The sequence below is a fragment of the Panulirus ornatus genome, chromosome 32 (genome assembly GCF_036320965.1).
Source record: "Panulirus ornatus isolate Po-2019 chromosome 32, ASM3632096v1, whole genome shotgun sequence".
NCBI lineage: Eukaryota > Metazoa > Arthropoda > Malacostraca > Decapoda > Palinuridae > Panulirus > Panulirus ornatus.
Window position 1 is genome coordinate 16,140,315 of NC_092255.1, and position 22,660 is coordinate 16,162,974.

At 45.3% G+C, this 22,660-nt stretch overlaps 1 protein-coding gene across 3 annotated transcripts in view; it reads left to right on the forward strand.

The window, feature by feature from the left end:
* The first annotated feature begins 2,381 nt into the window (after nucleotides 1-2,381).
* LOC139759067 (uncharacterized) overlaps nucleotides 2,382-22,660 on the forward strand; it is a 184,043-nt gene continuing 163,764 nt past the window's right edge. For all 3 annotated transcript variants that reach the window (XR_011714992.1, XM_071680997.1, XM_071680998.1), the window contains exons 1-3: nucleotides 2,382-2,744; nucleotides 14,814-14,997; nucleotides 21,966-22,119. Coding sequence is in view for 2 of the 3 variants with exons in the window: in XM_071680997.1 (XP_071537098.1) it covers nucleotides 14,816-14,997; nucleotides 21,966-22,119 (336 nt within the window). In the remaining variant the exon portion in view is untranslated. The remainder of the gene's footprint in view (nucleotides 2,745-14,813; nucleotides 14,998-21,965; nucleotides 22,120-22,660) is intronic.

Sequence of the window (22,660 nt, forward strand, 5' to 3'; positions counted from 1 at the left end):
ATTTTTGCCCCCTCCCCCACCCTATGATCCACTTCCGCTTCCATGGTTCCATCCGCTGACAGATCCACTCCCAGATATCTAAAACACTTCACTTCCTCCAGTTTTTCTCCATTCAAACTCACCTCCCAATTGACTTGACCCTCAACCCTACTGTACCTAATAACCTTGCTCTTATTCACATTTACTCTTAACTTTCTTCTTCCACACACTTTACCAAACTCCGTCACCAGCTTCTGCAGTTTCTCACATGAATCCGCCACCAGCGCTGTATCATCAGCGAACAACAACTGACTCACTTCCCAAGCTCTCTCATCCCCAACAGACTTCATACTTGCCCCTCTTTCCAAGACTCTTGCATTTACCTCCCTAACAACCCCATCCATAAACAAATTAAACAACCATGGAGACATCACACACCCCTGCCGCAAACCTACATTCACTGAGAACCAATCACTTTCCTCTCTTCCTACACGTACACATGCCTTACATCCTCGATAAAAACTTTTCACTGCTTCTAACAACTTGCCTCCCACACCATATATATATATATATATATATATATATATATTATATATTCCTAAGAGTCCATTGGGAAAATTAAACAAGTTCCCAAGTGCACTTTCGTGTAATAATCACATCATCAGGGGAGACACAAGAGAGAAATATATGTCAGTTGATATACAACGAAGAGACGTAGCCAGGACGCCATTTGGTAAACATGCGATTGACTAAGAGGGAAGAGTTTTACACTCATGTTACCCTGTCTTGTGATAGTTTATATATGTGTACCACGTCTTTACCCATAAGCCAGGTGTGTTGGTAATTACCTTTATAATCACTTATTTGTACTGTATGGTGAGGGGGCCCCCAACTCTTGAATATTACCATTCATCTTAGATTTCTGTATGGTATGTGCATTAGGTATGTCCAGTCATTTTATTCGGCTCATCCGCCGCTGTTATTAGCAAAGAAGTACTTCCTCGCATATTTTTCAACAAGTTTCGTGCTTAATTTCATGCTCTGTCCTTTGGCGGTTCTTCCCCCATCATCTCTCGAAGAATCGTCGCTGTTACGTCATCGACTTGTTTTAAAGATTAGCGGATTGTGATCATATCACCCCTCACTCTTCTCTCTGCCAAGGTGGGAGAATTTTTAGTCTCTGTCAGTAACTCATCTTTCCTATGCTAGTAACATAATTGCTTTCCATTGAACCTTTGGGTACGGTAATCAAACTTAAGAATGATATTCTAGTTTTGGCTTTGTGTATAATGCGAACAGCTTGCTGAATACTTCCTGATCCATGAACTTGATCGCAGTTCCATTTTTGCTGTTGTAAGCTGGTCTCTTCTCAACTATTCACTAAATGGAACCATAACGACAGGTTTAAAAGGACTTTGACTTTTATCTCAATCCCACACTGTTGGCTTCTCTGCTAGATGGCGTAGTAAACATACGAAGAAATACTGTGTTTTTGAGGAGTAAAAAGGAAAATATAATTCTCGTGTTTGGGAAATATAAGCCATCGTTCCATGTTGTGTCTCCGAACAATGTTACATACACACAAATACTGTCTTCCAACATCAAGCCGCATGGGTTAACTATCACATCCTTGACATTTCGTCTTGATTCATTTCTACAAGTTTCGAGGACTTTAATACCATCCAAATGGATGCGACATGCGACGGTTCTTAAGCTGTTATGAACTGACAGATACGTCATGGGAATCAACTTGGTGTTTCTGGTGTTCCCCGTTTTAGTGAGGTCCACTCGGTCTCCATTAAACATGCCTCGTCTTCGTTAGAATCAATTAGTCCGGTTTAGATCATCCGATAATCAAATAGGGTCAACCGTGCTTAAACAGTCGTGTCTCTGTGAAGAGCGAATTCCTAACCGTTCGTTGCCCCGACACCAATTTCTTGACACGATCCAACTAATGTCCCACTGGATTTTTGTTGTTCTGCGACTTCGTGTTTCCGCGGGCCAAAGGAGTACTTCCTTTCATCCCACTCCATATGCTGAGGCATGAAGAGAGAGGGGGCCCACTGTCTCCAGCCACTTTGTATGACAGGCTCTTAAAATTCTTCTGGCGGAAAATCGCGCGGTTACTGCAAGGTCAGCCTTCTCCACCACTTTTACCTGGTGTTGCCCATTGAAATTCATGTTGACTTTTTATTCTCTGCCTTCTCAAAGCTCAGCTATGATTTATATGAAGCAAAGTCTGCTTAAAATCTCGTGCGTATTGCCAGTTTTCTTTCAAAATATCCAAAATACATATGTTTTTTTCTTTTTTAAGTACGTTGCCTTAGTCGTACGTTTGGCAAAACGTCAGTAGTTGAAGTACCGTGGTAGAGTCTCGTACCGGAAGCCTTGTATGGGGGTAACATTCGATAGTGCAAACCTGTTGCTTGCTGTACCGTCTGTACCACGTGAGTAAGGTACTCAAAACGTTATCATTAAATGCACGCGCAAGGCACCGGTCCAATTAGAAGACATCTAACAAACTGAATGATAAGTGGAGTGAAGAGTGGATATTAATCAGTGTTATAATAGAAATCTTCTTCACGACCTGGTTACGCAGACTATAAGTTCAGTTTTGACCAATTGGAAAATAGATGTAGAAGATGATTGCGTGAGTCCATGTGAAATGGATGAATCAGTGCTGAGAGCTGCCAGGATCTGATTGCTGTCAACAATTTGGTGAACGACTTTGAAATTCATTGACACTCAGCCAGTTGCATCCGTTGGTAAGTAAACCATCCGCATCAACATATCTAATCACTTGTATGATATTGAAAACTATGATAATCAACCCAAAGAACATTGTTACTGACAACCAGTCAGAGTGTGGTAATAGATGATTTGCGTGATAGTACGGTGTCTATTTCAACATAGGCTGTGATATTCATTTGCATGACAGTATTGTCTGTCAGGTTTTAGTCACTTCAAACGTAACAATGACAGTATTGTACTCGATCCCATGGTAGTCAAGCCTGGATTCCGTAAGGTTACGTATGGTTTACTTGTGTTATCAACATGTGTGGTGATTTGCATGTGTAAATAACATCAGTTAATTTAACCGACAGAGTGAATATATAATTTCATGACCACAAACTTGGTGTTGACGGCACTAGGCCATAGAAATCTAGGTAAACTTGAGTATACTAGGCCAGAGATATCTCCCCTAGCTTGACGGAACTAGGCCAGAGACTTAGCATAATTGGATGGAACTGGGGCAGACTAGACCTAGCATAGCAAAGACTTTGTAGCATAGCCTGACAGTATTAAGCCATTGTGTAGCGACCCACTGTCGCTATACACCTAACACAGTTTTACTGAACTTGGCCAGACCCCCATACCCTACCTTGATGGAACTAGGCCAGACATGAAATTGAAATTTTACGACAAATTTTGATCCAGTTTGACGAAGATAATCTTAAGTTTGACTCCCTAGCCTGTGACTTTTGATCTAAATGGTAGAACTAGTTCAGAAATATATTACGACGAATTATTCTAATGAAGTGAGTGACTTCTAATTAAGCCTTGCTTGACGGAACTATCAAATTCAATTTGTGTCGGAACTTGATCAGAAAGTAGTTTGACGACCAAGCCTTACCCATGTTCAATAGGGTTACGATTGTTACGTAAATCTTACGTTACCTGGACTTTTCTGCGGATTATAGCGATGCTGTGGTTCAATACATCCATGGCCGTTGATTTTGCTGATTGGTTGACCTGAATTTCAAAAGTATGGTGGAACTGAGGACGACAGATATATAAAGACGTTAAACGAAAGCCCCCCTGAATGCATTCTTACGTGTGGCCTCTGTTTCTATGGAGTGTGGAAACCAGTGCTTCAAGTAGATCTCCACCGCTAATGGTTAAAGACTGTGGCTTTTACGTACTCGCGTAGTAGTGTTGGGTTATGAAAATGCAGCATTTTAGTGTAAAAAAGATGTCTCGACGCTGCACGTTTGAGGATCCAATCTGAGGAACTGCCGTGAAGGGATTCATTCTCAAGAATGAGCATCGAGAACTTAGGTTAGAATGAGCATCAAGAACTTAGGTTCCAGATTGCTGTAGTAACCAACGGAGTTTACCCCCCCTCCCCCTTCCCCACTTGAGACACAGCTCACGCAGTTTCTCTGGGATCATAACAGAACGGGGAAAGGAAGGGTAATTATCAAGATTAAAACAGGCGGGCATTTTAACTCTCCGGTGCCGACGAAAAGGAGTCGTTAAGTTTCGATTTTTTTTTTTCTCGTATTTCGTTTGTGGGGGGAGAAAAAAAATTGAGTAAAAAATAAGAAGACTAAGAACCCAATATCGCATGAACTGCTTCACAGTGATCGCTAGAGATAGTAACGGATCCATTCATTCTTTATTATCCCTTGACCTCGTTATTGATCAGTTTAGAATGCCACATCACTCAGCTTGAAAAAAAAACCTAATACGTGGGAATAGTATGATTGATTTATCTACAAAACTTAAGAACAGATAAAACTGACCGAAAAAAAAAAAAAATGGTAAACCCAGGCTGTCTGATGAGCCAAGGGAAACTTACCTAGAGCTTTGATAAGCTTAGGTAAATGACCGTAGAGGAGTTGCCTTAAGAAAATTACTGTTGTAAGGGACTGACTTTTTCTTTTTGGGGGGAGGGTGGCCATGAGGGAACAGTCTAGGGAGCTGCCGTGAGGAAGTGAACCTCTGGAGGTACCTTAAGTAAATGACTTTAAAGAAAAAAAGACTGAACTGGGGTCTGTCTGTACCAATGCTTCACCATGAAAAAAATATTATAGATACTCGTCTAAGGTCAACTGCATTCGTTTTTATACCTTATTGCTCGTGTGATTTTCTCTGTAATGGTGGCGTAGGGCCGTGCCATTACATACATTCGTGGAATCGTTCATCACTGAACGAAACCGTGGCTTCGTTCGTCAATCGAATATTGCAGTTTTTATTCCGAGATACACTAAGCTACCGCGTCACCAGTATAGGAACTTGATGTCCTCTCACGAATTCACAAGTTCGGGTTGCAAAGCTGTGAGATTCAGTCCCCAGTGTCGGTGTATGTAGAAACTAGAGCGATGATCCAGCGAGTGATTTCTCAAGTCTTGTTCACCACAGTCACCCACAGTTTATGGTTAACTGCTGTTACTCAACCTTTTTCGAATGGTGTAACACACACACACACTATCACTTTATATTTCAGTGATCATGTCAGGTCAGTGAAGTGCTATGAAACATGAGGCTATATTAGGTTTACGACGTTACTCAAGTAGAGATAAGTGCAAGATACAATCACCCATCACTCCATGAACGGAATTGTATTCGTATTCATCTTTACTTATGAGGTACGCCAACCATCTGTTTGGAAACGCTGAATACCAGCATTTTGTTTAATCATAATGAGTATTTTAGGTATTAAAGAAAACGGGGACTCTATAACTGTCTACGAAAGGGAAAGGACGTCTATGGAACAAGTCAATACTATTGTTTCAGGGTTGGTTGTGATAGTCTGAAGACATATTCTTGAGCCACGTCTAACTGTATAGAATTACTTAATTTCCAGTCACATAAGCCGAATGATTTTCTCTATTCTAACTTTAATCCGTCGGTTCTAAACGGAAGGTACCGAGTTGATGGCAGTTGAAAAGCTCGAGCGGGTTCGACTCAGGCTTTTGTTTACGTCGTGGCTGGCGGGGGCTGGGCGGGAGTTCCGTTTTCTCTGAGACATTCTGACAGGTACAGCCTACCACAGTGGTCAGCCGGGAATATGAATATTATGACGAGTGACACCATTTTTTTTTTTTTTTTTTAGCAGCTTGAGCTGTGGGTCATGGATTGGAGGGTCGTTCCGTCATCTCCTGAAGGATCGCACTTATTTACTTTTTGTATAAACAACTGGTATTAACAACAGATATTGTGTGTGTATATATATATATATATATATATATATATATATATATATATATATATATATATATATATTTATATATATACTGCCAGGATGTTTTCGAAAGATGGCATTCAGCTATGGTCATTCCATTTAGATACGATGGTTTGAGTGGTCTTCCACCCCTTCCCCCTACCCACCCACCCAGGCGCCACCACCACCACAGCTCGGTCTAGGACTTCCTAAATCGGTCTTTCATCATAATTTTTTTTCTCTCGTAATGTCCTTAGCATCATGGCCTCTGGTGCTGGAGTTCCCTCTGGTTTGAAAAGGGCTGGTGTCCAGGACACATGACCCCGCGTCTCCCTGTGGCTATGACGGTGGTTGGCATGTCTTCAGACTCACTCCCTCCCTCGCTCCTTCCTCACCCTCGGGGAGGAAAAGGAGGAGGAAAGGTAATGCAGATCGAGAACTCCCCTTTCCTCCCCAGCCCCCGCCCCCCTCCCTCTCTTCCCCCTAATCTCTTCGTAACTCGTTGCACTCACTTTGTAATTTGGTTATAACTTTATTTTACTCAGTCCTAATCCATTTGCAAGTAGTTTCACTCAGTCAGAACTCAGCTGAAAACGTAATTCGTGCGTAACTCGTTTCCCGGAGTCGTAACTTGGTTATAACTCGTCAGTCTTAATTCGGTTGTAACTTGCATCACTCAGCCGTAACTCGGTTATAACTTACTTCACTCAGTCGCAGCATAGTGCACTCACAAGTGATTAGGTTGTAACTCATTTCCCGCAGTCGGAACTCGATTGTGATTTGTTTCACTCGGTCATAACTCATTTGTGTCTTACTCCACGCAGACGTAACTCATCCGTATCGTATTCCACGCAGTCGCAACCTGTCTGTAACGTATTCCGCGAAGTCGTAACTCATTGGCAACCTAATTCCACATATTTGTAGCTCCAGTGTAATGCATTTTACTGGGTTGTTGGGATAAGTGGGTGGGTGGGTGGGGAATGGATACCTGTGTTGTTACATTCCCCTGGACCTCCTCACTCACTCGCAACGTGTTACCTCCAATGATGGGGTAAAAATGTAATGTTTTCATTCCGCTGGACTTCCTCAGTCACTTGCAGCGTGTTACCTCCAATGATGGGGTAAAAATGTAATGTTTTCATTCCGCTGGACTTCCTCAGTCACTTGCAGCGTGTTACCTCCAATGATGGGGTAAAAAAAAAAAAAAAAAGAATAGTCGTTGCATTCCGATGGACCTCCTCAATCAGTTATTAGTTACCGAAAGTGAGGAGACAGAGGTGCCCGAACGGCCACCACACTCCAGCTAAGTCGGAACATAATGTCGCATTCGTCTTCTTGGCGTTTCTCGCTGGCCATGACCTTTTTAAGGCAGTATTCTCACCGAGCAAGCGATAATTTCCCTCGTCTCATGTTCCTGTGTGTGTGTGTGTGTGTGTTTTGTGTGTGTGATCACGTTAGCATTAACGTCAGCTTCAAGGCTCTTATACACAGACGAATTATTGGAACTTATATTTCTCCCCTTCGGTGGCTCCTGTTAATTCTTTCACGTCCTCAGAATCTTACAGTCTTCTTAAAGTTGACTATCGCCAGTCATTTGTCTCACCGCTGTTGCGCATAGACTGTCAAGAGTTATTAAAGCAACCCTTTTGCACCTGGTGGTCGCTGCATCATCAGCAGGCGTACGGGGATAAGATATAATTTCGTGTGAGGTACGCCATTCGCACGGAGTAAGAGGATCCCGACTTGGTCCCCTTGCCCAACTTGGAATGGCGTCCCTGTTGTGTTATTCTCCATTAACTTGTTTGGGTGGAACCATTTTCTTAACTCCTATCCGTCCCGTACACTCTTCAGTCTTTTTCTTATTCTTACTCATCTCGCTACTTCGTTGTATATTCCGCCCAGTTTGTTATAACACGATGTCTCAATTCCGGTGTTCGCTGTTCCAATCTGTGTCGTCTAAGTTTCATTCTCAGGAGTTTGTGTGTTTGTCGGTAAATTATTTTCTCCCGGTTTGGGTGTGTTCGTTGGCTCTTGCCTCTTTCGCCACGGATCTCGTCTTGAGTATCACGTGATTCGACTTTCCCACGTCCAGTTTCCCGCAATTGGTGATTTCAGTTTGAAGGCTGTGTCAGCGCCCAGGCTATCTGGCGTGTGTAGTGGTGACCGCGGACTTACGTGGCCGATATGAACGAAAACAAAAAGAAATAAAATAGTGATCGCTGGCGTCGGGTTCCCGCTTGACAGAGCTCACAAAAAAGCGTCGTCAGGATTGGTCGAGACACACACACACACACACACACACACTCTCTCTCTCTCTCTCTCTCTCTCTCTCTCTCTCTCTCTCTCTCTCTCTCTCTCTCTCTCTCTCAGAATCCATCCAGGAGTCGTCAGTGTTGGGTGCATGTATCATCTAGCACCAAAGGAAAAAAAAATACATATTATCGCAATTCAGCACAAATTTCGTGCGCGTCATGTTAACAGAACGTCCGCAAAACGCGGCTACGAACCATCCTGGCGTTTTATAGCTGACATCAATTCATGTGAGACCTATTCATATATATTTTTCTAACATTAGGTTTCACACTTTTCTCACCTTCCACTTGTTAGTTTACATAGGAACTTCGCTTTGTTATTGGGGGTGTCTATGTTTCTATGTAACACACGACCGTATTTCATATATATATATATATATATATATATATATATATATATATATATATATATATATATATATATATATATATATATTATACTTAGTCGCTGTCTCCCACGAGGTAGCGAGGTAGCGCAAGGAAACGGACGAAAGAATGGCCCAACCCATCCACATACACATGTATATACAGAAACTCACAAATGTACATATATATTCCTATACATTTCAACGTATACATACATAGACATATCCATATATACACATGTGCATATTCATACATGCTGCCTTCATCCATTCTCGTTGCCACCCCGCTACACATGAAATAGCTCCCCCGGTCCCCCCCGCGCGCGCGCGCGAGGTAGCGCTAGGAAAAGACAACAAAGGTCACAGTCGTTCACACTTAGTCTCTAGCTGTCATGTGTAATGCACCGAAACCACAGCTCCCCTTCCACATCCAGGCCCCACAAAACTTTCCATGGTTTACCCCAGACGCTTCACATGCCCTGGTTCAATCCTTTAACAGCACGTCGACCCCGGTATACCACATCGTTCCAATTCACTCTATTCCTTGCACACCTTTCAACCCCCTGTATGTTCAGGCCTCAATCACTCAAAATCTTTTTCACTCCATCCTTCCACCTCCAATATGTTCTCCCACTTCTCGTTCCCTCCACCTCTGACACATATATTCTCTTGGTCAGTATTTCCTCTCTCATTCTCTCCATGTGACCAAACCATTTCAAAACACCCTCTTCTGCTCTCTCAACCACACTCTTTTTATTACCACACATCTCTCTTACCCGTTCATTACTTACTCGATCAAACCACCTCACACCACATAGTATCCTCAAACATTTAATTTAAAGTACATCCACCCTCCTCCGCGCAACCCTATCCATAGCCCCTGCCTCGCAACCATATAACATTGTTGGAATCACTATTCCTTCAAAAATACCCATTTTTCTCTCCGAGATAACGTTTTCGCCCTCCACACATTCTTCATCGCTCCCAGAACCTTCGCCCCCCTCCCCCACCTTGTGACTCTCTTCCACTTCCATGGTTCCACCCGTTGCCAAATCCACTCCCAGATATCTAAAACACTTCACTTCCTCCAGTTTTTCTCCATTCAAATTTACCTCCCAATTTGCTTGTCCCTCAACCCTACTGAACCTGATGACCTTTACTCTCAGCTTTCATCTTTCACACACTTTACCAAACTCAGTCACCAACTTCTTCAGTTTCCCACCCGAATCATCCACCAGCGCTGTATCATCAGCGAACAGCAACTGACTCACTTCCCAAGCCCTCATCGACAACAGACTGCATACTTGCCCTCTCTCCAAAACTCTTGCATTCACCTCCCTAACCACCCCATCCATAAACAAATTAAACAACCATGGAGACACTCTCGAGCATGACAGTGTATGACCCTTGGGTATTTGACATAACCCTTTTAGGATCAAAGGCCAGGCCACTCTCATGCCCAAGGGTCGTACCGTGTCGTGCTCAAGGGTCGGTGTCTGTCACCATTATTGCAGCATCGAGTAGATCTGATACACATGTCAAGATGAAAGGTAGGTGTGTGTGTGTGTGTGTGTGTGTGTGTGTGTGTGTGTGTGTGTGGCGCTGAGTCAGGTGTTGTCTGCATCGCTGGCAGTGAGCAGGGAGGGGAATGCGCTGAGTTACAGTGCTGTCATCAGCATCTGTGTCGACAGGGTCACAGCTGACAGTGCTGTAGCCTCTCGCAGATGAACACAAAACACTTACACTTATATGAAAAAAAAATATTATAAGATCGTGTCCTTCACGTTGACAGTGAACAGAGATCTGAAAAGAAAAAAAAAGATGTTGCACTGAATGAACCACGAGAAGTCATTGTATGATATGAAGCAAGACTAGAGATGTAAAGAAATATATATTTTTTTTTCTTCTTAGTATCGAGAATTGTGAATGAACGGAATGAGCTGAAGTGGTGACATAGTGAATTATGGACAGCATAACACACACGTTTCACAATGTTCAAGAACTCCTCTCTCCTACCATGCCAGTTGGTTGACCCGGTCATTCCACAGTGTACGAAGCATGGTGAGGGAGGCAGAGTGTATTATTCAGGTCAAGACGAAGAAGAAGAAGAAAAAAAAGGGGTGGGTGGATGGGTACCTCCTTGTACATGGAGTGTGTGATGATGATGATGAACATGACTCATATTTTGGCCTACGTTGCGACATCCCACGACACTCTGTCCCCCTCCCATCTCGCCAAAGGAGCCACATGGAGCTGCTGGAGAGAGAGAGAGAGAGAGAGAGAGAGAGAGAGAGAGAGAGAGAGAGAGAGAGAGAGAGAGAGAGTCCATAAAGACATCAAGCCTGGCAGCAGACCTGGGTGGAAAGAGTGGCGAGGAGAGGTGAGGATGTGGCGTGCGCGCGGGCGGGCGGGCGTCGCCGCTCCTCCCCTGTGATGCCCACTTTGGGATACAGAAGGATAACGGAAGACGTGATGACCACCTATGGTATCTTAGGAAGGTAGGAAGACCTTACCGTCCAATACATTTGTGAGGTAACGAGAGAGTTCAGAATTAGAGGGCACTACAGGAAGAGAGGCGACAGGGGTGTGCGGGGGGACGCGAGGAAGCAACAGGCAGTGTGGTATGAGAGAGAGAGAGGTGTACGGAGGGACATGATGAAGCAATAGGAACTGAGGCAAGAGACGGGTGTACGGAGGGACATGATAAAGCAATAGGAACTGAGGCAAGTGAGAGAGAGGTGTACGGAGGGACATGGGGGAAGCAACAGGCCGTGTGACAAGAGAGGTATACAGAGGGACGTGAGGAAGCAACAGGCAGTGTGGCAAGAGAGAGGTGTACGGAGGGACGTGGGGAGGCACAAGGAAATGAGGCAAGAGACGTGGGACGTGAGGAAGCATTTCCTCTGCGAGGGAGTCTTAGGTTTCGTGTTTGGACGCATCTAAGCCATGGGCGGGTAGGTGTTAAGTGCGTCGGCTGTTGGTAAGTAACGATGCCTGTATGACAGAGATGCAAGGGTAAGAGATGAGACCTCACGAATGTAAATCTCCCTCGCCATATATACAAAAAAGGATACTAACATAGAGATGAGTATTTGGGTAGTGTACACACACACACACACACACACACACACACACACACACACGAACGATCCCCCTTCCCAAATTTCGATTTCTAAGTGACCTTTACATTTTCGGAATGTGTGTGTGTTTGTTTCGCAAAAGACATCGTAGCACAAATCCTAGAGAGAGAGAGAGAGAGAGAGAGAGAGAGAGAGAGAGAGAGAGAGAGAGAGAGAGCCAGATATTGCTCTTGATGGAAGGGTTATATTTAAGATAGTCAGGCACCCAGCAGGTGTTATCGTAAGATATGTTATCTGTTATCAGTTACGATGAGTACAAGACGGTGGTAACAACAAAGTGCCCTGAGGAGTATGTTCTGTGAGAACGTTATTGATAACACGTAGAACGAAAGTTCATGTCTAGTGAATTATTATTATTTTTTCTTTTTTTTTTCTTTCAAACTATTCGCCATTTCCCGCGTTGGCGAGGTAGCGTTAGGAATAGAGGACTGGGCCTTTTAGGGAATATCCTCACCTGGCCCCCCTTCTCTGTTCCTTCTTTTGGAAAATTGAAAAAAAAAATGAGATGGGAGGATTTCCAGCCCCACGCTCCCTCCCCTTTTAGTCGCCTTCTACGACGACATGCAGGGAATACGTGGGAAGTATTCTTTCTCCCCTATCCCCAGGGATATTATTATTTATGACTAAAAAAAATCACTACCTGGCTGTCGTGGGTAAACAGCAGTTAAGTATAATAAAGATAATAAAATGATATTAGAAAAAAAAGATACGAAGAAAACGTACGATGAAGACTTTTTGAATGTCAAAACTAAAGTTAACATCACAGTAATCACATAGTTAACACTGAAGTAATTATAGGTAATTATGATAGTACAGACCTCAGTAAGTAACACCAGGTTGATAAATGTGTAAAGGGCGACCATACAATACGACATACAACTTACACACACACACACACACACACACACACACAAACTTACAATCGAGTCTTTATTTCAAGAAGCCGACATACAACTTCGGCTGACTCACAACTCACGTAATCAGGAGATCCACAAGCCTGCATTATAGACTCCCTCCTGCAGGCCAGGGCGTGGGAGGCCGACCCCTCTCGTGACACACCCTTGGTGAGGGACGAGCGGCTCCTTCATACACACTGCTATACGGAAAGGGAGGTGTTGATAAGGACGTGGAGACAAGGGAGGAGATGATGTTAATATGTGTGAGAGAGAGAGAGAGAGAGAGAGAGAGAGAGAGAGAGAGAGAGAGAGAGAGAGAGAGAGAGCGAGAAGGCGCCCTCATTGAGGCTGTATCATCGTCAGTGGAGGAAACGGAATATATTTATATAACATCGTCGAGGGCCTTCTTTACTCCAGTGGATCCCTCTTTACCCTGTTCCCACTTGGACTGCAGCCTCGCAGCTGCTTAGCAAGCATAAGTAACTCTGACTGTTACCTCCATCTGTACATCTATCTATATGTCTAAATCTTTGGGTTCTGGCAGTGAAAAATGACTGTGAAGAGCGGAGAAAAACCCCCACCGTATATAGACGCGGTAAAACCTTGGAGGAAAACAGCGGCGGACGAAGCAGCTCGAGAGACAAAGAAGCATCGGCCGGCCTCCGGAACCCGCTCGGGTTCAGTGGACCCATCGATGATCCAACCCGACATTGTAGTTTCCAAACCTCCCTCACCTGACGCAAGGTGGGGCGATCCCCGCCGGCTTACGTAAGGTGGTGGGTGAGATCACCACAAAGCCGGACCGGGTCAAGAATGTTATATACTGCGTTGCTATGAAGACAGGCAGGCGTCTACCTCAAGGAAGGTGGTTTCCTGTCTTTTCTTTTGTGTGTGTGTGCATATCCCTGTACCGTCCACCAGTCTTCATTACTGAACTAAGGGATCCGAAACAGCTGTGCATCCTTTTAGGAATGTGATCCTTTGTGTACTGGGTGTGAAGTCTTCCCTATAACTCTATACTCGTTGGTCTCCGTGATGAATGAAGTTGATGGGGATCTCTTCCATATAGAGCCGTGTTTGCCTTCCGATGCGCTTTGCCTTAGCATACGTCTTTAAATCAGGTGGCCCAGGTGAGTTACGATAAACGGCTCGTGTTGCGTCAGTCCTCAAAGAGGAGGTTCTGAGAACGCTGATTTCCCTTCTCTTGGGAGAGATTGGAAGTCTCGTGTGTTTCTGGAGGCCTCGCGAAGCTGCTGGCGCGGTTCGATGCAGGGTTCGAACTGCTGTTTCATGGGGCTCCTCTGAAGCCTTTGTTCAAAAGCTCTTAAGTGGATTGTTCCTATTGCAAGGATCAAGTGAGTAGTTGGGATATACATCTTGCACCACCTGCCCATCGGCCATCTTTAAAACACTGCGTCTTCACATTTTCAGATACATCACAGTCAGCGATGCAGTGTTTAAAGGGCTTGTGCAGTCGGTAAGTTCTTTGAAGGTAAGTAATGTGATCAGAGAATTCTGCGAACGTGTGCACGCGACTGTGGCCTAGGAGGGAGGCTGTATGGCACTACAGCAGAAGCTTGGGACTCTAAATGAATCTTGGTCATAGATGGCCAAGTAGTAGATGCATAGGGCTCGTTAGGGACCTCAAACGTAGATGGCTCTGTTGTAAACACAAAACACGTTGGAAATATCAAAAAGAGGGGACTGTTAGTAGAAATTTAAAACACGATGGAAATTTCCTAATGATATGACGTGGGAATTTCAAACATAGATGGCTCTGTAGTGGAAACTTAAGAGTAGTTGGGAATCTCAAACCTAGATGGCTCTGTGGTGGAAACTCAAGATTAGTTGGGAATCTCAAACATAGATGGCTCTGTGGTACAAGCTTCAGCCTCAGTACCGCTTCGATCAGGAATGTTAGCGGGACTTTCGTCCGTGACTGTACATATAAGAACCATCTTAACTGCAATTGTCTCCCTCTCTCGTTCAAGATTATTATCATTACAGGTTACGAATGGTACAAGAATTCCCTCTTGAGGACTGTTTTTCTGAGAGCGAGTCTTCGCGTGATCAAGAGGCTACGTGTACTGTGTGTATGTGTACTATGCTTGTGTGTGCGTGTGTGTCACCGCCAGTAGCTAACCCAGCTCTCTCCTTCCCTCCCATGTTGACAGTGATGGCTCCACCTCCTCCGCCCCCACCGCGGAAGATCTCCCATTCGTGCTCCGCCGGGACGCTGCCCACCTTCACCCAACTGCACGTCGGTGGGGACGGCCTCCTGGTGGTTCCTCCCCCAGCACGCACTCCCTCCGCCCACCAGGGACACGCCCACATCCAACACGGAGCCTCCCTCATACGGTTAGTGTTGACTATTTCTCTGTGTTCCATTTTTCCGTTATTCGTCACCATACCTCATTTTCGTTTCGTTTTTTTTTCCAGTCTGTACTACATACCATTTTCTTTACTATTTCACATTTTCTTTACCTTCCTCTTTCGTTGATTTCAGCCTCAACTCTTTCTCTTTCATACTTAGTATATCAGAACGTCACATGACTCGCCTTCTGCATAGCCTATTGATAACAGAACTCTTAAAAGTGAATTAAGCTTACATAATTGGCCATCAAAAATCCTTACTTTAATATTGGTATTAAATAACGTCCTTTTTCATGATCCATTATGGTCCCTACACACACACACACACACACACACACACACACACACACACACACACACACACACACTACACCTTGCTATACTGAGTCAATTTACTTTACACATAACAACACCTGTGTGTCAATATTTAGACGAATATAGATTTTGATATTGAAAAGGAATTGTCTTGTCACTTAAGCGTCTCGAACAGTTTTACAAGCAGCACTCTCCCTCAGAGTTCGTAGTGTGTGTTCAGAAGGGCAAGTCCATATTTGATAGACAATGAGTTCATCTTAAGTGTGATTTGATGTGGTGGAATATGTGTGTGTTTAGAGGGAGGGAAGGGGCATTGCATCCGAGTTACATTTGGGGTGTCGAAGCTACGAGACTTCTGGAAACCACACTTGGTCACGTTTGTTTACTGAAAATCCCGAACTGTGACCCCCACAGTGGGTCACGCTAGTTTAATGCATACTGTGACCCCCCACACTTGGTCACGCTAGTTTAATGCATACTGTGACCCCCACACTAGGTCACGCTACTTCAATGCATACTGTGACCCCCCACACTTGGTCACGTTTGTTTTCTGAAAATCCCGAACTGTGACCCCCGCACTGGGTCACGCTAGTTTAATGCATACTGTGGCCCCCACACTTGGTCACACAAGTTTAATGCATACTGTGACCCCCCCCCACACTTGGTCACGCTACTTTAATGCATACTGTGACCCCCACACTTGGTCACGCTAGTTTAATGCATACTGTGACCCCCCACACTTGGTCACGCTAGTTTAATGCATACTGTGACCCCCACACCTGGTCACGCTAGTTTAATGCATACTGTGACCCCCCACACTTGGTCACGCTAGTTTAATGCATACTGTGACCCCCACACTTGGTCACGCTAGTTTAATGCATACTGTGGCCCCCACACTTGGTCACGCTAGTTTAATGCATACTGTGACCCCCCCACACTTGGTCACACTAGTTTGCTTTAGGCTGGGCTGTGACCCACTCTTGATAACCCTAGTTTACTGTACATTGTCGCCTACACCTAATCACACTCGTTCACTTTATCCTAGTCTGTGACAGCTCACTGGTCTCTTAAACCACACATGATCACGCTAGTAGACTGTGAGGCGCATCTGGCACACCGACTTCAGCAGCCGATCACCAGCAGGTTGGAAAAAAAAAAAATAAGAAAAGGTTGCCAACTTGAGTTATCTTCTGTAGTCTTCCGAAGGTGTCACTCCTCTTCAGTCGTCTTAGTTTAGCGTCAGCTGCGCTACCAACGGGTTTCTCTCGTCCTCTTTTCAACACTCGTCTCCGGTTATCCCCTCCATCACATATCGTCGTCGGCTGCTACTTCCTTACGACACATTTTGGGAGACGAACGAGAATACATCGATACAACTGGACGCAACTGAATCCAACCGAAATCAAAGAACAACAGACCACTGGGGCAACTGAATCCAACCGATATCAAAGAACAACGGACCACTGGGGTCCCCCTTTAACGAGGCTGTTCGTGATAGTGGAAGAGAACAGACACTCTTGACGTGGGTAGGAGTAGAGACGGACACACGGATATTTCAGAGTGAAAGATAAAAGAGAGGTCTGTAAACTTATCGTGTAGCTGAGGAGGCGCAGATATTATCAGCCGTGAGTTTGAACGAGATGTCTCATGCCGTTATACAGCGACATTCTTGTTTGTCATGTCTTCATCTCGACGTCTCAAAGTCACTGGTATTCATTGCGTGTGGGTTGTATTGTGTGTCAGTTTGCTGCATCCCAACGTCCCTTCGTTGCATCTGGGTGTATTTTTATGGTGTTTATCACATCCAGATGTGGTTTCTTTGGGCGATTGTGGCATCAGGTGTATTTTCTTTTGTGCTTTATTACATGCAGATGTGATTTTATGTTCTGTACTGCACCCAGATGTATGGTGACCTTGTTATGCCCCATGTCCGCCATGTAGCCCCACCTCCTCACTGGGGGCTGTCTTATGCACCCCCATTACCTTGAACATTTTTGGGACTGTTTTGTACAGCCACATGACCGCAGTGTACCATTTGAGGGCGGGCGGGTTTACTGTTCCTCAGGGCTTGCCCTGTTCATCTTTGAGGGCCATCCTGTCCATCGTCAGGGCCGATCTGTAAACCCTTAGGTTTGCATCTCTTTTTCTTATGAGGAGAACACAAACACGGTTACAGAGGTAGATTACAAACACACAGTGACAGAGGTAGATTACAAACACACAGTGACAGGGGTAGATTACAAACACAGTTATAGGGATAGATGATACAAACACACAGTGACAGAGGTAGATTACAAACACAGTTATAGGGATAGATGATACAAACACACAGTGACAGAGGTAGATTACAAACACACAGTGACAGGGGTAGATTACAAACACACAGTGACAGGGGTAGATTACAAACACAGTTATAGGGATAGATGATACAAACACACAGTGACAGAGGTAGATTACAAACACACAGTGACAGGGGTAGATTACAAACACACAGTGACAGGGGTAGATTACAAACACAGTTATAGGGATAGATGATACAAACACACAGTGACAGAGGTAGATTACAAACACACAGTGACAGGGGTAGATTACAAACACAGTTATAGGGATAGATGATACAAACACACAGTGACAGAGGTAGATTACAAACACACAGTGACAGGGGTAGATTACAAACACACAGTGACAGGGGTAGATTACAAACACACAGTGACAGAGGTAGATTACAAACACACAGTGACAGAGGTAGATTACAAACACACAGTGACCGGGGTAGATTACAAACACAGTTATAGGGATAGATGATACAAGCACACAGTGACAGAGGTAGATTATAAACACACCCTTACAGAAGTAGATTCATGATCAAATGAAGTATGTATAGTAACCTTAAGATCAGATGGGACCGCCTTGTTTGTGTGCTTCGCTCCTTGAACCACGGTACAAGACCATGTTGACGGTGCCACATGGGGTATCCGCTGGAGGGGAGGGCTTAGGAAGTGAGTTCCTGATGGAGGAGGAGGAGGCCATGGGGAAATGAGAGCTCCCGCTGAAGGAGCATATAGAAGATGAGTTTCGGCTGAAGGAAGTCGTGGAAGATGATTTTCGGGCTGGAGCGAACCACAGGCAATGCGTTCTTGCTGGAGGAGGTTCATAGAGGTAGCCACAGGAGATGCGTTCGTGCTGGAGGAGGTTCATCGAGGTAGCCACAGGAGATGCGTTCGTGCTGGAGGAGGTTATTGAGGTAGCCACAGGAGATGCGTTCTTGCTGGAGAAGGTTCATCGAAGTAGCCACAGGCGATGCGTTCGTGCTGGAGTAGGTCATCGAGGTAGCCACAGGCGATGCGTTCTTGCTGGAGGAGGTTATGGAGGTAGCCACAGGAGGTGCGTTCGTGCTGGAGTAGGTCATCGAGGTAGCCACAGGCGATGCGTTCTTGCTGGAGGAGGTTATGGAGGTAGCCACAAGAGGTGCGTTCGTGCTGGAGGAGGTTCATCGAGGTAGCCACAGGCGATGCGTTCGTGCTGAAGGAGGTTCATCGAGGTAGCCACAGGAGATGCGTTCGTGCTGGAGGAGGTTCATCGAGGTAGCCACAGGAGATGCGTTCGTGCTGGAGGAGGTTCATCGAGGTAGCCACAGGCGATGCGTTCGTGCTGGAGGAGGTTCATCGAGGTAGCCACAGGAGATGCGTTCGTGCTGGAGGAGGTTCATCGAGGTAGCCACAGGAGATGCGTTCGTGCTGGAGGATCTCATGGGGAGTGTGTATCCGCTTGCAGGCCGTGGGAGACGAATCACCACAGAGCTCTGCCAGGAAGATGAAAAGTCGGGAGTGATGTGCTGCTACGGACGATGGAGGAGCGCTACTGACGGTGGAGGAGCGCTAATGACGAAGGAGGAGCGCTAATGACGAAGGAGGAGCGCTAATGACGAAGGAGGAGCGCTAATGACGAAGGAGGAGCCTTCTGTCACGACGGATGAGAGTGACTGACTATTCCCTGAACACCCCCCTGCCTGAGTAGTAGGCCTTGGTCAGCATGAGGTCAGCGTGTGGTTGGTTGTCATCAGCGTGGGAGAGATTGTCACTGAGGCGCCAAGCATCAAGGTCGTCCTCCGCACCCTCGGGATTGCTCCCACACCCTCTGGGGTCCTCCTGTTCACCCTCAGAGTCGCTATTGTACATTCTCAGGATCGATGGATAAACCATCAGGTTCAGCCATACAGGCCCTTGTACTTAGGTCCTCGTGTACCCACACGGGCGTCCGGTACGGCCTTAGAATCACCATATATGCCCTTAGGGCGCCCCTTATATTCCTTCGTCAACGCCCTGTACACCCTCAGGAGCACCAAGTGTGCCCCTGGGGCCTTTTATTGTGTGTGTGTGTGTGTGTGTGTGTGTGTGTAATAAGCTGCCGCTAAAGGTCACGAAGCACCTGTGTCCAAATCCTAACCCTGAGCATTACGTCAGGGGCTAAGCTTTCACACGACGCTTTTCTCACGTCTTTATCCCTCTGAAGTCTCCAGCGAGTTGTTCCTCTGACCATGGAGCACGTATTGGTGGCCTGGATGAAATTCTCTCTCTCTCTCTCTCTCTCTCTCTCTCTCTCTCTCTCTCTCTCTCTCTCTCTCTCTCTCTCTCTCTCTCTCTCTCTCTACCAAAGTTACGTGAAAAGTTATAATTTCATTTTAGTCGTAAGTTATTATTGCATTTTCCTCAAGAGGCTTTTCGGTTTTATGTTACGGAGTTACTTTCTTCTGGTCACTATCCCCTAATGCCATCCACCTATCCACTTTCCAGCGCCACAAACTGACTATCCACTTCCCAATAATTACAATTGTCCAACCCGCTTACCAGTATTACCATCCCACCATCCATTTACTGCTATGACCATCTCACTATCCACTTTTTACTATTACCAACCCACCATCCACTTCCTACTATCACCATCCCACCATCCACTTCCTGCTATCACCATCCCACCATCCACTTCCTACTATCACCATCCCACTATCCACTTTTTACTATTACCAACCCACCATCCACTTTCTACTATCACCAACCCACCATCCACTTTCTGCTATCACCATCCCACCATCCGCTTCCTACCATCACCATCCCACCATCCACTTCCTACTATCACCATCCCACTATCCACTTTTTACTATTACCAACCCACCATCCACTTTCTACTATCACCAACCCACCATCCACTTTCTGCTATCACCAACCCACCATCCACTTCCTACTATAACCATCCCACCATCCACTTTCTACTATCACCATCCCACCATCCACTTTCTACTATCACCATCCCACAAAACACTTCCTATTATCACCATCCCAGCATCCACTTCCCTGCGTCACCAACTCCCACCATTATCACCATACATCCTCTTGTCACCCCCTTTGTCTCTCCAGTTTTCTTCATTATAATTTGTTCTAGTTATTTGTTCTTGAATATTTTGTCTCGAATACATCTCAAAAAAATTCCTTTTTAAAGCCACTAATTATAATTTTCTCCCATTACTGTATTTTTTTTCTGTGCTTATTGATTTATCATCCATAAATACATCAGTGTATGCCTTGATCCCCGTGAAAAAACCAAATCATGCAGCTGTATCTCAGTAACTGTATTTTATTGTATTAAGGTTCAAATTTGTATTCAGGATCTGTCAGCGGATGGAACCATGGAAACGGAAGTGGATCATAGGGTGGGGGAGGGGGCGAAAATTTTGGGAGCCTTGAAAAATGTGTGGAAGTCGAGAACATTATCTCGGAAAGCAAAAATGGGTATGTTTGAAGGAATAGTGGTTCCAACAATGTTGTATGGTTGCGAGGCGTGGGCTATGGATAGAGTTGTGCGCAGGAGGATGGATGTGCTGGAAATGAGATGTTTGAGGACAATGTGTGGTGTGAGGTGGTTTGATCGAGTAAGTAACGTAAGGGTAAGAGAGATGTGTGGAAATAAAAAGAGCGTGGTTGAGAGAGCAGAAGAGGGTGTTTTGAAATGGTTTGGGCACATGGAGAGAATGAGTGAGGAAAGATTGACCAAGAGGATATATGTGTCGGAGGTGGAGGGAACGAGGAGAAGAGGGAGACCAAATTGGAGGTGGAAAGATGGAGTGAAAAAGATTTTGTGTGATCGGGGCCTGAACATGCAGGAGGGTGAAAGGAGGGCAAGGAATAGAGTGAATTGGAGCGATGTGGTATACAGGGTTTGACGTGCTGTCAGTGGATTGAATCAAGGCATGTGAAGCGTCTGGGGTAAACCATGGAAAGCTGTGTAGGTATGTATATTTGCGTGTGTGGACGTGTGTATGTACATGTGTATGGGGGGGGGGGGGGGTTGGGCCATTTCTTTCGTCTGTTTCCTTGCGCTACCTCGCAAACGCGGGAGACAGCGACAAAGTATAAAAAAAAAAAAAAGAAAAAAAAAAAAAGGTTCAAATTTATTTCCTAGTTCTAGATTCCTCCGCGCCCAATGGCGATGAAATACACCTACTGCTCAGTATGTAACGCATCAGTTCTGAGGGTCACCTTGCCATCTTACGTTGTTTTATTTAATCTCTTTTTATGTAATCACATATCAAGTTGTCCTCCGTTTGATGATGGAAGGAGTTGTATATGTGTGTTGTGATGCAGGGTGTGGGTGGAGGTGAGGAACGCGGGACTGCACGTGTACCCGCACGAGGCCGCCTCCCGCCCTTCTCTGGTGGTGGCTCAGCTGGACCTTTGTGACGTCACCGTCTCACGTGAGCATACACACCCCGCCCACCGGGTGCTCGTCTCTATGAGGGTGAGTTCAGTCAGCTTTTCTTAACGTTATATATATATATATATATTTCCTGTTCTTCTTCTTCTTCAACAGTTTTGTGAGGGGGCTGTTTACTTTTTATTCACTGCGAAAATGTATCTTTTTGTTCCTTATTTTCGATGTTCTGTATGTGTGGGGAGGTTGGTTGAGTCTTTACCGAGAAGGCTCATGTGTGATATCCTGTGTTATCTTGTTTAACCGAGTAGTATCGGATTAACCGAGTATTTTAGTGGTTCGTGCTATGGCCGGAGGCTTACCTCAGTGGTTGCTGGGTCGTGGTGGCGAGATGCTGGAAAGTGTCGTAGTGGTGGGGGAGGGGTCGTCGTGTTGGGGGTGATAATGGTGGTAGGGAGGGGTCATAGTGATGGTGATGGGATGGTAGGGAAGGGTCATAGTGATGGTGATGGGATGGTAGGGAAGGGTCATAGTGATGGTGATGGGATGGTAGGGAAGGGTCATAGTGATGGTGATGGGATGGTAGGGAAGGGTCATAGTGATGGTGATGGGATGGTAGGGAGGGGTC